The 15,602-nt window shown below is 43.1% G+C and overlaps 1 protein-coding gene across 5 annotated transcripts in view; it reads right to left on the bottom strand.

The window, feature by feature from the left end:
* Positions 1 to 15,602, bottom strand: part of WIPF3 (WAS/WASL interacting protein family member 3) — a 140,683-nt gene that overhangs the window by 12,360 nt on the left and 112,721 nt on the right. For all 5 annotated transcript variants that reach the window (XM_030202493.1, XM_030202514.1, XM_030202509.1 and 2 more), the window contains exons 5-6: positions 8,829 to 9,554; positions 5,178 to 5,333 (exon numbers count right to left, since the gene is read on the bottom strand). In XM_030202493.1, the coding sequence (XP_030058353.1) occupies positions 5,178 to 5,333; positions 8,829 to 9,554 (882 nt within the window). The remainder of the gene's footprint in view (positions 1 to 5,177; positions 5,334 to 8,828; positions 9,555 to 15,602) is intronic.

Raw genomic sequence — 15,602 nt, 5'->3', positions numbered from 1 at the left:
GCCGCCCTCTGGACCGACTCCATCCTGTCTATATCTTTCAATAGGTGTGGTCTCCAGAACTGCACACAGTACTCTAATGGGGCCTCACCAGAGATTTATAGAAGAGCACTATCACCTCCTTTTTCCTGCTGGTCATCCCCCTCTTTATGCACCCAAGCATCCTTCTGGCTTTGACCGTCGCTTTTTCTACCTGTTTGGAAGCTTTAAGGTAATCAGACACAATCACCCCCAAGTCCCGCTCTTCCTTCGTACACTGAAGCACTTCATCCCCTATATTGTACTGTTCCCTCGGATCCTTGCGACCCAAGCGCATGACCCTGCATTTAGTATTCTCTTACATTTTTTATTCTTATTTGTAAACCACTTCAATATGTGTTTATTTAGAAGTAATATCTAAAGTGTACCAATAAACAATGTGATGATGGATTTGCAGTTGACTCATGCTGGCTTCAATATCGTAGGCGTGTGTTTCTGAGCTCCCCAGTATATTGAAGAAGACATCTCAGTGCAGAGATTCTTTCTATTGAAATGTGATCATAATATCAATAAGCAAGAGAGGACATAATTATAATCACAGTCTGGAGAGAGAAGAATAAATACCAAATAATAACCCCACAGACTTCACACCAAAAAAAAAATTAGGTGTTAAATATGCTCATAAGTATCATTGGACCATCATAAACCAAACAGGTCAACTGCTTGTCCAAACTTATAATATAATCATCACAATTGACCTGTTTGGAGAAGGGTAGTTAGTGGGGTTCCTCAGGGGTCTGTGCTAGGACCGCTGCTTTTTAATATAAGTACATAAGTACATAAGTAGTGCCATACTGGGAAAGACCAAAGGTCCATCTAGCCCAGCACCTGTCACCGACAGTGGCCAATCCAGGTCAAGGGCACCTGGCACGCTCCCCAAACGTAAAAACATTCCAGACAAGTTATACCTAAAAATGAGGAATTTTTCCAGTCCATTTAATAGCGGTCTATGGACTTGTCCTTTAGGAATCTATCTAACCCCTTTTTAAACTCCGTCAAGCTAACCGCCCGTACCACGTTCTCCGGCAATGAATTCCAGAGTCTAATTACACGTTGGGTGAAGAAAAATTTTCTCCGATTCGTTTTAAATTTACCACACTGTAGCTTCAACTCATGCCCTCTAGTCCTAGTATTTTTGGATAGCGTGAACAGTCGCTTCACATCCACCCGATCCATTCCACTCATTATTTTATACACTTCTATCATATCTCCCCTCAGCCGTCTCTTCTCCAAGCTGAAAAGCCCTAGCCTTCTCAGCCTCTCTTCATAGGAAAGTCGTCCCATCCCCACTATCATTTTCGTCGCCCTTCGCTGTACCTTTTCCAATTCTACTATATCTTTTTTGAGATACGGAGACCAGTACTGAACACAATACTCCAGGTGCGGTCGCACCATGGAGCGATACAACGGCATTATAACATCCGCACACCTGGACTCCATACCCTTCCTAATAACACCCAACATTCTATTCGCTTTCCTAGCCGCAGCAGCACACTGAGCATGGGAGTAACTAGCGAGGTAATTACATTTGCTGATGACACAAAGTTATTCAAAGTCGTTAACTCGCGACAGGATTGTGAAAAATTACAGAAGGACCTTACGAGACTGGAAGACTGGGCGGCTAAATGGCAGATGAAGTTTAATGTGAGCAAGTGTAAGGTGATGCATGTGGGAAAAAAAGAACCCAAATTATACCTACGTCATGGAAGGTTCCACGTTAGGAGTTAAGGACCAAGAAAGGGATCTGGGTGTCGTCGTCGATAATACACTGAAACCTTCTGGTCAGTGTGCTGCTGTGGCTAGGAAAGCGAATAGAATGTTGGGTATTATTAGGAAAGGTATGGAAAACAGGTGTGAGGATGTTATAATGCCGTTGTATCGCTCCATGGTGCGACCGCACCTTGAGTATTGTGTTCAATTCTGGTCGCCGCATCTCAAGAAAGATATAGTAGAATTGGAAAAGGTGCAGCGAAGGGCGACTAAAATGATAGCGGGGATGGGATGACTTCCCTAAGAAGAAAGACTAAGGAGGCTAAGGCTTTTAAGTTTGGAGAAGAGACGGCTGAGGGGAGACATGATAGAGGTATATAAAATAATGAGTGGAGTGGAACAGGTGGATGTGAAGCGTCTGTTCACGCTTTCCAAAAATACTAGGACTAGGGGGCATGCAATAAAACTACAGTGTAGTAAATTTAAAACAAATCGGAGAAAATATTTCTTCACCCAACGCATAATTAAACTCTGGAATTCGTTGCCGGAGAACGTGGTAAAGGCGGTTAGCTTGGCAGAGTTTGAAAAGGGGTTAGACGGTTTCCTAAAGGACAAGTCTATAAACCACTACTAAATGGACTTGGGAAAAATCCACAATTCCAGGAATAACATGTATAGAATGTTTGCACGTTTGGGAAGCTCGCCAGGTGCCCTTGGCCTGGATTGGCCGCTGTCGTGGACAGGATACTGGGCTCGATGAACCCTTGGTCTTTTCCCAGTGTGGCATTACTTATGTACTTATATATATTCCTATGGGTGTCTCTAGTGTTTCATGCACCTTTGTAAAAGACCCCCTTAATGTGAGTTATGCCTTAATTAGTAAAAAGCCAATGAGAATAATGGGACTTGTGATAAATTATGCCTATTCGTGATAATGAGTATTAACACACAGTAACACAGGTTAGTACATGAGACTAGTAAATTGAATAAAAAGTTATGAGAAATCACCTTTCATAAAAGAGGAAACAAGCTGGAAAGTGTACCCTTAGTATGATGCAATGTTTTGTTTCCCGTTTCTCCACTGGCAGACTAGGACACATTCAAGTGTGACTCGATGGGGAGGGGTGTGGTTGGCTATGGCTTAGTAGGGTGATAAGCGGGGTATGTATGTGTGTGTGAGGAGAGGGTTGTGTACAGCTGGAATGTTCATGTGTCTCCATATGTTCAGTATCAAGCAGAGGTGTAGCTAGCCGGGTCGTCAGGGGAATAGCTGCTCCCCCAAATGGACTTGTGCCGGCACCTATTTTTCATGCGATCCTCATGTTTAAAATATGCGGTCAGCAGTCTGCTCTCCAATCCCCCTTCCCACCTCCCCTGCACCTGGCTATGGTACTGGTATCAAGGTGGAGTGAGAAGAATAAGGAATAGATTTTGGATTTATTCATACCTTTTCAGTAGCAGTTCAAGGCGAGTAACATCCTGTTACAATAGGAGAAAGGGAATGGGAATTGATATACCGCCTTTCTGTGGTTTCTCCAACTACATTCAAAGTGGTTTACATAGTGTATACAGGTACTTATTTGTACCTGGGGCAATGGAGAGTGAAGTGACTTGCCCAGAGTCACAAGGAGCTCCGGTGGAAATCGAACCCAGTTCCCTAGGATCAAAGTCTGCTGCACTAACCACTAGGCTACTCCTCCAGGGTATTTCCCTGTCCCTTTAAGGCTGTGGTGAGGATGTATGCAAGGGCAATGTCATTCACAGCCCCAGGGCCGCTGAGAGACTGAGCCGGGCCCGGGGGAAGGCCGCGCCCCCTCCAGGATTGCCACCGCCCCGCCAAGGATCACCCCCCACCCCTCAATCGCTACTGCTGTCGCCTCCCTTTACTGCTCCCAGGCCACCGGCGCTGCAGTTCTCAGTCTCTATCTACCTACCCTCTGCTCCCTTCTGCTTGCCATCCAACCCCTTTCATTTAAATTTAAAAAATATATATTTCTAAACCAGCAGCACAGCACCTTCTGTGTGAAAGCGACAGATCGCCTCGGGCAGGCCTTCCCTCACTGTGTTCCGCCCTCATGGAAATAGGAAGTTACATCAGAGGAGGGCAGGACACAGTGAGTGAAGGCCCGCCCGAGGCGATCTGCCACTTTTGCAGAGACAGAAGGCGCGGCGCTGCTGCTTTAGAGATTTTTTTTTAATACAGGGGTTGGACGACAGACAGAAAGGAGCTGAGGGTACGCAGGTGGAGACGGGACTGCGGCACCAGCGGCCTGGGAGCAGGAGAAGACAAGAGACTCCAGCGCCAGGCCCTCCTTGGTGGCCCGGGACTGGGGAATTTTGTCCCCCCTCCCGGTGGCCCTGCACATCCCCATACATTCCTGTTTCCTCCCCCCCTTTCACTTTTCCCCTACTGTCTCCCTTTTCCTTCGTTCCTGTTTCTCACCCTCCTCCACCCCATCCTCCTTTTCCTTCCTTTTTCTCTCTCTTTTTCATTGCCATATGGGTCCTGGTTCACCCTCTGACATGTGGCCTGTGCATTGTGCAGCCTCATCAGTAAAGATAGATATGAAGTTGCAGATGTGCATATCATATAATTCGTATGGACAGACAACAGCTATACCCTCAATAACAGGTGTGATTGCTCAAAATGCACCTAGAAACTGCCTGGCTGATATTCAAAATGATTTAAACCAGTTGGTGGCTATCCGGTCATTTTCAGTGGCTAACTTGTGGGTGTTCCGGGGTGGAGTTGGATTAAGTGGCGATATTCAGCCGCTCACCACATAAGTAAACTGCTTAAATTTGGCTGTATAAATAGCAGTCCTATCTTTAAGCAGTTTGGCTTATGTGGACAAGGACTGAATATTGACTTAGCCACCTTTAAAAAAAAAAAGAAAAACCCCACAAAAAAACGGGTATTTGTTGCTGACGCCCAAACAGGGTCTGGCATTGAACATCTGGGAATAACACCGCCAGCGGGCAGCATAACACTCGCTGCTGCAGGCTGAATATTGAGGGCATTATCTTTATTGAAAGACACTAGCTTTTCTTGTTCACAATAAAGTTCATGAGTCTTCTGGGACTAGGTGTCATACAATCTGAGCAATCACTGATCAAAATCAGAGGCCCAACCCCCTCCTTTCCAGCGTGCCAGATGATATTCATTAGGTACAGTCCCTCCACTGTTAATTTTCAATCAGAAGGCTTGTAAAGCTAGTTTTGTGAGCTTTGCATGTAAACTCATTCCTAGACATGCACAGGAACTAATTAATGCCTGGAATCCGTAGCACATCACAATCGAATGTCCACTAGAAATAGGACAGTTTCAACAGCAAAGTATATAAAGATTTATTGTCACTTGGAGGCAGTTGGATATTTGGAAATGTACCTATGTTAAATGACCTGTCATACGCATTTCTAGAAAATCTTACCCATGATCTCATTGTTCGCACTTTTGAAGATTGGGTGTGGCTGATAGGAGGAAGCCCAGTCTGAGACCTGGTTAGGCTGATACTTGCTTGAAAGCTCCGTGGCTGGCGATCGTGCTGGTGGGATGGGAGGTGGAATTGACTTCCCTCCAGCAAACACTGAAATAGAATTTATACAAATTTTAGGAACATTTGTGCTGGACACTGTAAGATCTGAATGGCTGAAGCTGAATATAAAATGTCTCCCTCTACAAAGGTCAATGTGAAAGGGTCAGGTGCCATTTGCACTTGTACAGAGTTGCTTTACTCATGTAAACAAGCATACATGCATAAGCAGTAAATTTTAGACAGACCTCTACTTCCATGTGTATAACCACAGCATGCACAGAGTACATAAGGGTTTTAAAGGTATATGTGCATTTCCTGTTTTGTAATGGTGAGTCAAGTATATTTCTAAAAGGTCAACACACCAAATATTATGTAGGGCATGTGCTTTGCAACAAATCCAAAAGAAAAGCAACAGTCTCTGCTCAATCATGCAGATTTCTCCGCAGAGCGTGCTCCCACCCTCAATCTCCCCCCCTCCAAACTGCCCCATTCCCCCACCCTTATCCAATCTGAACTAAGATCTATTTGGGGTTGGTCAGGGTATTCTAAAGATAATGGTGGTTATTTTAGAAACCCTATTTATTTATTTTTTTTATTTGTTACATTTGTATCCCACATTTTCCCACCTATTTGCAGGCTCAATGTGGCTTACATAGTACTGTAGTGGCGTTCGCCAAGACCGGTAGAGAAACAAATAACATAGTAACATAGTAGATGACGGCAGAAAAAGACCTGCACGGTCCATCCAGGCTGCCCAACAAGATAAACTCACATGTGCTACTTTTTGTGTATACCTTACCTTGATTTGTACCTGTCCTTTTCCGGGCACAGACCGTATAAGTCTGCCCAGCACTATCCCCGCCTCCCAACCACCCGCCCCGCCACCCACCACTGGCTCTGGCACAGACCGTATAAGTCTGCCCAGCACTATCCCCGCCTCCCAACCACCAGCCCCGCCTCCCACCATGGTGATGTGGTCGATTAGGTTTTGCTGTGTTGCAGAGTGTAGGCATTTATGTTGGGTCAGTAGGGTATGCCTTTTTGAACAGGTTGGTTTTTAGTGATGATTGCATGCACAATTGCCAATACAGAATTTGTGCATAGCACACATCATCCCGCTGCCTAACTTTTACTTCCTACATGAATAGGAAATTTACAATTTGGACATGCATAAACCGGCATTTAGACAGCTATATCGCATAAACGTCTACATTCCAATTCTAGAAAGCCAAGCCGTACATGTCCAAATTGCGAATACGTGTATATTCTAAGGGAGTGTACATGCACACTCCCTTGGAATGTACTTCTTAGGGGAATACACCTGTATATTTTAGCCCTGCCTTAATCCCGCCCAGACTAAGAGCCCTGTTTATTAAGCCCGCTGTAGGTGTGCTAACGTTTTAGCGCATGCTAATGCTAGAGATACCCATAGGAATAGTGTCTCTAGCATTAGTGCGACCTAAAAAGTTAGCACGCCTACGGCACAGCTTAATAAACAGGGCTCTTAGTCTGGGCAGGGCTAAAATATACAGGTGTATTCCCCATTTTAGACAGGAAAATGCAGGGTTCTGACCTCTGAGATTAATGTTAGAATTTACACCTGCTCCGGGGAATGTCTAGGTTATATGAAGTTGCTTGTGTCGTGCAGTGCTTTACCGGGGGGATTAGGGGAGCTTGTCCCCTTAATCCCCCAGTGTGTATTTTTGTCTCCCCCCTCCCCTCAAAAGTGGGGGCTTTGTGACAGCTTGAGGAAGCAAATGTGTGTGTTTCTAGAATCAACGAAAAGAACAGGAACAGAACCAGAACCCCTACATGTAGTCCAACAATCGCAGAGGAGTAGGGGTGGACCAAAGACTTCTAGAAAAACAGTTATGAATGTATACATATTTACTGAACAAAGCACAGGACCATGTTTCGGCTACATGGTCCCATGTTGGGTCTTGTTCCATAATGTGCTTTTTTTTCAGTAAATATTTATGCATCCATAAGAGTGTTCTGGAATTCTTTAGGCCACTCCCCCTACTCCTTTGTGATTATGTTTCTAGAATGGCAGGTCTGAATACTTACTGCCTGGGAAATACAGCTGTATGTTGCCACATTTACCTTGTTGATATTTCAGACACTGACAACTGTAAAATCGGTCCATTTTTGCATGTACTTTGGAAAAGGCTCTATATTGGCAGATCCTTTTCTAAGATACTACTGGAAATTGTCATGTCCCAACCTGGACGTCTCACTTGTGATTTGTACGCTCTTTAAAATCTGTCTTAATAGTGCTAAATTAAAGCTTTAAAAGGCAGAAGAAACACAATGAACATATCAACAATGTCTTCCTTATAGACTAGGACCTGGGAAGAGTCAAATATTGTTACCAGACTGAAGTGTTTTTATGCCAGGCTTGAAAGGATCTCTAGAATAAGTAGAATGTTTTAAGTTTCTCTTTTCATCTCCATGTTATATCAGGTCATCTAGGATGGGAGGCCAAGCTGGCGCCTAATTTAAGACACATAGGCCCTTATGTGCTACAAAATACCAGCATAAAAAACTCAAATTACGACTAAAACACAGCCACATATATTTACAGCAACTCTAAATGTACACAGGGCACACAGTGATAAGTAAAACTTTACAAACTATATGTTCTTGTTACACTGCGAATGTTTCACCTTAACTCTTCCCCCAAACCACACCTGCCCTGGGTCACATTCAAATATGCACCTACATAAGAACATAAGTGTTGTCATACTGGGACAGACTGAAGGTCCATGAAGCCCAGTATTCTGTTTCCAGCAGAGGCCAATCTAGGTCAATCTAGTACCTGGCAAGATCCCAGAATAATAAAACAGATTTTATGCTGTTTATCCTAGAAATAAGCAGTGTATTTTCCCAAGTTCATCTTTTAGGAAATTATCCAAACCTTTTATTAAACCCTGCTAAGCTAACTGATTTTACCACATTCTCTGGCAACGAACTCCAGAGTTTAATCACATGTGCTTGTACATGTGCGATAATGTTAAATGAGGCATTTTGCACACATATTGGTATATACATGCAAAAAAAATCTATTATAAAATCACCCTCAAGTATCTCCATTAAATAAATATTCTAGAGGCATCAAATCATGTCTTCTAGCGCTGGAGTCTGTTTGATTTCCATTAAGCAGCAACTGATTAATGAGAGGCATGCTTACTCTCCAATTCAGAAAATTCCTGATACCATAAAACCCAAAATAAACCATAGATTCCATCATAGAGGTACATCTTAAAAACCTAATGAAATTCCCAACCTCCCTGCTTTATAAACAGGGTGTCCTACCAAATATATATAGCCTTGATTCATTACCTCCACACTTGTACCAACAAGAAGTATCATAGCCTGAATAGACACCTGTACCTGTTTAGTCATTAGTTAAAAAGCTTAGAATTCCTGTCTCACTCAGCTGTTCTGTATAGTATAGTATCTGGGCAGACAGCAGTCATGCAAAAATATTCTCCTTTTCATCTTCCGAATCAAGCAAAACTACTTTGAAAACAGAGTATATCGTACCTGCAGATTTGGTTTGCATCCTCTTTTGCACTGCTGCGGTTTGTGAGAAAGGTGGTGTGGGAGGTAGAGGCATCGACTGTATGCTGGGTTTGGAAGGCTGGAATGGGTACATAGATTTTGGAGGCAGAGCAGGTGGGACATTATTTCCATATAAGGTATTGCTAATGGCTGTAGAAGACGGAGGCAGAAAGACGGGTCTGCGGTTAAATAACGGTGGTGGTAGGGGTGGTGGCGAGGGAGGAGGATCTCTAGAACCAGACAGTGGGGGGGAAGAGCTGGAAAAGTCTGCAACTTTGTTGGGAAATCCAAAGGGCGGTGCAGGACGTGGAGGAGGAGGTGGGAGTGCAGGGATCTCTTGAGACTTTAAAGGGATGTCACTCTGTGACACGGGAGGGAGAAATGGCAGAGGTGGTGGAAGAGGAGGAGGATAAACAGGGACCTGAGAGATCATTTTTGTAGACCTGTCCACCAAAGGGGGAGGAGGCGAAGAGTCCTGGACAGTGGGCAGGGGTTTGCTGGTAGTGGGAAGAGGAGGGGAAGAGGTGGTACAAGGTATAGATGGTACAGCTCGCAGAGCATTGCTGACAGCCTCTGAAGCAGCTGCTGGCCGAGCAGGAGTTGTAGAATTCACATTGTTACTTCCGGCTTTAGCATTAGTGAGGAATGGGTCAAGAAATCTTGGGCCAGCTGCTCGGATTCCACTAGGCTGGAGGGCTGGTTTACTGCCTGGAAAAGGAAAAAAAAAAAGACTTAATTTAGTGAAAGCAAAGTAAAAACTATGGGCCTGATTTTCAGTGTTTGCGGTTGTTGGATAAAGAAAAACACTGGAGGTGGCACTTTACATTATTTGTGTATTTAGTGCTGCCAGCCATTTAAAAGTGCTGCTGAATAAATGTTTAAGCAGCAACCTGGGTGCTGCTTCTATGCATAAGTTAGGCCTGCGCTGAATTTAGTCACTCTGGAGGTAATTCTATAAACGTGCGCCTAGTTTTAAGCAGCAGGAAGGCATGTAAAATGGTAGGAGTCTGTCATTTAAGGGCCATTTAGATGCAAAAATGACCTCATAGAATACCTGCTACTGGAAAGTACATTCCATGATTGATGGCATGTACTTTGTTGGTGTAATCATGCAAGGGCTGAATTTGGGTGGAATATGGTCACAGCACATAAATACAAGCATTAATTTTAGAATATTATAATATACAAACATCCTAACACACAATTAGGCAAAGGCAGTTATTTATTTATTTATTTAAGATCATTTATACCCCGCTTTTTGCCACGTAACGCAGCCCCAAAACGGCTTACAATGAACTAAGGAAAAGAATTACAATGACAGTTGAAGGCAAAAGGGAAGGGAATATAAATACAAAAAGTTAAGCAAATGAGCAGCAGGCAGGGAAAAGAACACAAAACGAAAAGAAAGGAAAGAAAAATAGGACAGAATCAGCTCTTGACTCGCCGAAACACAGAAGATCAGATCTTGCGGGAGGCCAAACGATGAAGATTGTCCCATCATGGCTAGGAACCGTTCTCCAGGTACTCCAGCAGACGAAACAGTGAAGGCGGTAGGAAAGAGCTCATCAGCTGTTAGTCCGTTGTAGAGGAGGCGGTGTTGGACGAAGGACGAAATGAAGAGGGCTCAACCAATTCGGGATACCAGAGGTGATCGAAAGCCAGGCGGCACCCTTCAGCTGGGCGTCTTCAGTACCAGGAGGCAACGCCGACAGGGATTGCCCCGACTGCAAAAGTGTACCGGTCAGGCCTCCAATAGTCAGCAGTTGGGCTGCAGGAATATCGATGAGGAGCAGGGCAGACTAGGCCAGTCAATGGTTCTGGGATCACTCAGTCCTTCTTCTATACCACCACTCCGTGCACCACTCCTGCTGACAGGATCGCGACTCCACGGCCGCCGGCCTTCCTGCGACGGGACTGTAGCATTAAGCGCGGCTGATGAACCCCACACTGAGCTCCACCGATGAGTTTTTCCGCGGCGCTTCAGGCCTGGACCCTCCCGGCATCAGCCTCCCTCAGTGTCACTAACGGTGACAGAAAAACAAGCAGGAACCGACCCACAGATGATCAGAGCTCCGTGGCAGCCCACATGGGGTAGTGGTCGAAAAGATCTGGCCAGATCACGGCCACGCAACGGTCGATTGCGGCGATGGCATCAGGAGCCAACGGCTCCTGCATCTGCTATACGGCGGCCATCTTGATATACAGCAGCAATGAGGCTTGTGCACATACTCTTGCCTTAAACAGAAGCATGTTTTCAACTGCTTGCACTAGTATTCTATAAAGAAAATACGCTTGAACCAGCACCTTTCTTAGAAACCATATTACAGAATTACGCTCTCTACATCTAACTTTACTTCCGAAGCCTGCCTTATATCCCGCCTCCTAGTCTCTGTATAAATTTTATGAGTAGAACCCACAATGGTATAGTCTATACACAACATTATGCATAGAATGGCACCAGACTTTTAAAAAGGACCCAGCGGGCTGGCTAATGTGCCATTTCACCCTTTTACACAAATAATGGTATATAGATTAGAAGAACCAGTCATGTGCAGCAAGTGGTGTCTCCTAGAAGAAGAAGATGCAGAGACACATAGAGTACAGAACTTTACCTTCAGAGGACAATTGAAAGTTTGACCTTTTGCAGAGAAAGGTCTATGCTACAGAAATATTCTAGGCCCAGATTTTTATTTGGTAGAACAGAGGGATTATATTCTTTTTACCAGTAAGGAGGACAGGCTTGACTCTTGAGTATGTCAGATGAGAGAAGCTGGCAATCTCCAGAGAGCAGAGTACCTGAGAAAGGTAATGAATTCACAAAACCCATTACTACGGCAGGAGTAGTAAGAGGAGTGATCTCTGTCTGTAGCATGTGGGAATGCTTCAAATGGTACAACGAAATTGGGACAACAGTTCCCAACAAGCAATGCAAGTCAGATGTATGTGGAAAGCAAAATACTCTGGTAGCACATTTTAATAGCTATGTGGGCACAAAGAATTTAGCCAAGGGGTGGTTGGTGGAGGATGGACACGCTTCAGGTAAGAAGGTGGAAGAAGCTGAAGGGTGTACTGAAGAGAAGGAGAACTCTACGTGTTTGTTTAATCTCTTTCAAGAAAATATGGAAAGTTTCTGTTAACCTAAAGTGTACAGATTTTCTTACCACTTTCTGCATGTAACACTGTTTTGGGAGCCAGAATTACTGTGTAGTGTGTCTTATCTGAGGTATTGCCACGAATAATGGAGTATACTGTTCACCAGAGGTTCATGGAGAAATATTCCCTTCCCCCTCTTAACAATACTCCCCAAGAGACGTGAAAGGGGAGGGGGGTGTAAGGAGGGGAGTCATGAATCTAATCTTCATTCACAAGGTAGAGCGTTCCATTCCTATGTTTTCAGTTCCTATCGAAAATTACTATGCAATAACATCTTACAAGTAAACTATTAAAAGTGTGCTGCTAGCACCTGACAATGGACTGGTCAGTTATGGAGTCAGACTAATTTAAATAGATCAATACTTCTGTTATCAGGAGCCAGTTAAGTCTCTTGTCCTACACAGTGATGCTAGCAGCAAAGAAGTGTAGTAAACAGGAAAATGAAAAGGAAATGTGATAACTAAATACTTTTAGGATTGATTCTGGACTATAGAAAATCAAACAGTATATCACGCTGCTTCTCTAGCTACCTTATAATAAATTGACAGAGGCGCTTTGGCGTGGGCAGTTGTCCAGGTCATTATGCAGAACTCTTTGCAACCTCAGACCCACTACTTTTTTTCTTTAGGGTCAAACAGGTTAGGCAGTTCAGATCATATGGATCTGGTTCATGTTAGTAGCTCTTTAAGCTTAGGAAAATAATTTTACAAAGTCATTTTTGCATATATCTGGCTTCTTATAGGTACACACCATGAATGACACAACGGCATGTACTGTGCCAGTATGAATGTACAGGGGTGGAGTCTGATAGTATGGGTGGAGTTCTCAAGTACACATGTATTTGGATAATCTAAACCAGAAAATATATATGGGAACACACTCCACATCAAACAAAAATATATATCACAGAAAAAAAAGGTGACTGCTAGGAAATTAGCAGAAATCCTTATAAGTACATTATAAGTACATTATATCCTTATAAGTATTGCCATACTGGGAAAGACCAAAGGTCCATCAAGCCCAGCATCCTGTTTCCAACAGTGGCCAATCCAGGTAACAAATACCTGGCAAGATCCCAAATAAGGCACCAAAGGAGATACTGCATCAAAACAAGCATTTATGGGGGGCATAGGACCTCTTACAACACATAAGTCCGCACCTCACCACAGTGAGTCTTATGTGCAGAAATTTCTTGCTCCTGTGCAGGTTAAATATCCATTTATAAATATATATTTATTACAACTCCCATCATTTTCAAAGAAAAATGACTCTAAAATTGACTATGGTCACTTATCTTGCTCCAAGCAAAACTCCAGCGCTAGACCACTTAATACCCGACGCTCAAATTACCAGCAAGAGCGTTTTGGCATCTACCTGCTTCTGGGGTAGTAATGCTCAGGCCAACCACAAATATAAAACACACATAATAAACATCTTAAAAATATTCACTAGTTATTCCAAACAAGACCATCAAAATATCAAGTAGAGAAGACTAACCAACCTTCTTACATCAACAACGCTATACTTCAAGGGCACACCACCTTCACTGAAAATGTCGCACATATACCATTCGTATTTGAAAAGCCTACGTGAAACGTGATGACATAAGGATTTGGACCCCTTTAATATTTTACAGCGATACCACTGGACCTAAATCACATCAAAAGAGTTACCACAGCAGAAACCTAAAAACCAGCGGCTAAGTAACAAAAATGTCCAATAATTGTGTGCAAATCTTCAAAACACCACACTGAATTAACCCAGAATTTCAATCACCACTCAATTGCTTTATTCAGTCCTAAAGGTTCCACATTAGACAATGTGATACCATAGGGACATTTTCATCCTGCTGATGCAACCGACTACAGTGTTCAATGAGTCTGGTCTTTAATGGGTGCAATGTTTAACCCACGTAAACCAAAGCACAAGGACTCCAAATGGCATAAATTACTTGTGCTGTATGATGTGCAAAATTTTCAAATACCAAAAAACTGCCAGAAAACAAGGACCCCCACACCCTAGTGTCCACAAGGGAAATGTTCCAATTCAGATGTATGGTCAATGGCGAGAGAAGCACTAAGCAAAAGGGAAGGGATCAACACATCTTTAGATGTCTCCCATGTTTAAAAGCAAACAGAGGAGTAGCCTAGTGGTTAGTGCAGTGGACTTTGATCCTGGGGAACTGAGTTCAATTCCCACTGCAGCTCCTTGTGACTCTGAGCAAGTCACTTAACCCTCCATTGCCCCTGGTACAAAATAAGTACCTAAATATATGTAAACCACTTTGAATGTAGTTGCAAAAAACATCAGAAAGGCGGTAAATCAAGTCCCATTTCCCTTTCCCTATAATACCGAATGTAACTGCAATTCAGGCCAAAATTTTAAAACGGTTGATTTCATTTTATAAATCCCTGGAGAATATGGAAGCATGCAAGTAATGCGGTCAGATTCATGAGAGGGAGTAGAAGATAACAAGTACATTCAGCCCATCTTGCCCTCTTAAAGGCCTTTCTTACAACCCTTTCAGGATATCGGCGGATCAAAAATATTTGAAGCGAGTTGGCCACTTGACGCTTATATTCACTTACAGTAGAACAAATGCATCTGAGTCTTAAAAATTGCTCCACTGGGATACTCTCATGTAGCCTGCGCGGGTGTGAACTTTGAAATTGTAATAATGTTTTCCTATCAGTTGGCCTTCGAAAAACAGAATATGTGAACCCAGTAGTGGTGCATGTTACCTGAAGATCCAAAAATGATATACAGGTAGTATCAAACACATCACATGAATTAAGCCATGTACAAAAATCTCGTAACTGTTGCTCAGAACCCATCCACAACATAAACTCATCAATGAAATGTTTCCACAATCTGACAAGATGAAAAAAAGGTGAAGTAGCCAAAAACAGGCATTCAAACCAACTCGTATATAAGTTGGCAATGTCAGGTGCAACTGTAACCCCCCATGACTGACCTCTTCACCTGTAAAAAAATAATATTCTTGGAACATTAAAAAGTGTTTCTCAAGTTCAGAACATAATAAATCAACCATAAATGAGGAATCGTCCAAGAATCGTCAGAGAATTCAATACCTCTTCTGCCCCCATCAAGGCTGCATCTTGTGGGATGTTTGCACACAGTGCCTCAATATCAGCCCTCACCACGAGAACATGTTGTTCCTGAAGATAAGAAGCATCAAGCTGCAACAAAGTCTGTAGCAACAAAGTCTGTAGAGTCTTTAATATAGGACAGACTCAGACTAACAAAGGGTCTCAGAAATGTATCAACGTACACTGACAAGGGTTCAAGTAATGAATCTTTACACAAAAATAATAGAGCGGCCAGGAGGATTTTGTAAATTCTTATGTACTTTAGGAAGAACGTAAATGACAAATATAACAAGGAATGATACCTGCAAAAATTGTTGTTCCTTCATTGTCAAATACTGTTTCGACAACACTATATAAAATCAACTTGTTTTTTGGATAATTTAGACATACACATTTACACCAGCTTAACAGTAGGTGTAACTGTCCCCACCTCCAAGATAAGCGAGATTTCTGCTGCTCATGTGTCTTTATAAAATAGTGGTAACTAGGCACC

The sequence above is a fragment of the Microcaecilia unicolor genome, chromosome 1 (genome assembly GCF_901765095.1).
Source record: "Microcaecilia unicolor chromosome 1, aMicUni1.1, whole genome shotgun sequence".
Lineage (NCBI taxonomy): Eukaryota > Metazoa > Chordata > Amphibia > Gymnophiona > Siphonopidae > Microcaecilia > Microcaecilia unicolor.
This window is presented reverse-complemented; position numbering and strand designations above follow the sequence as displayed.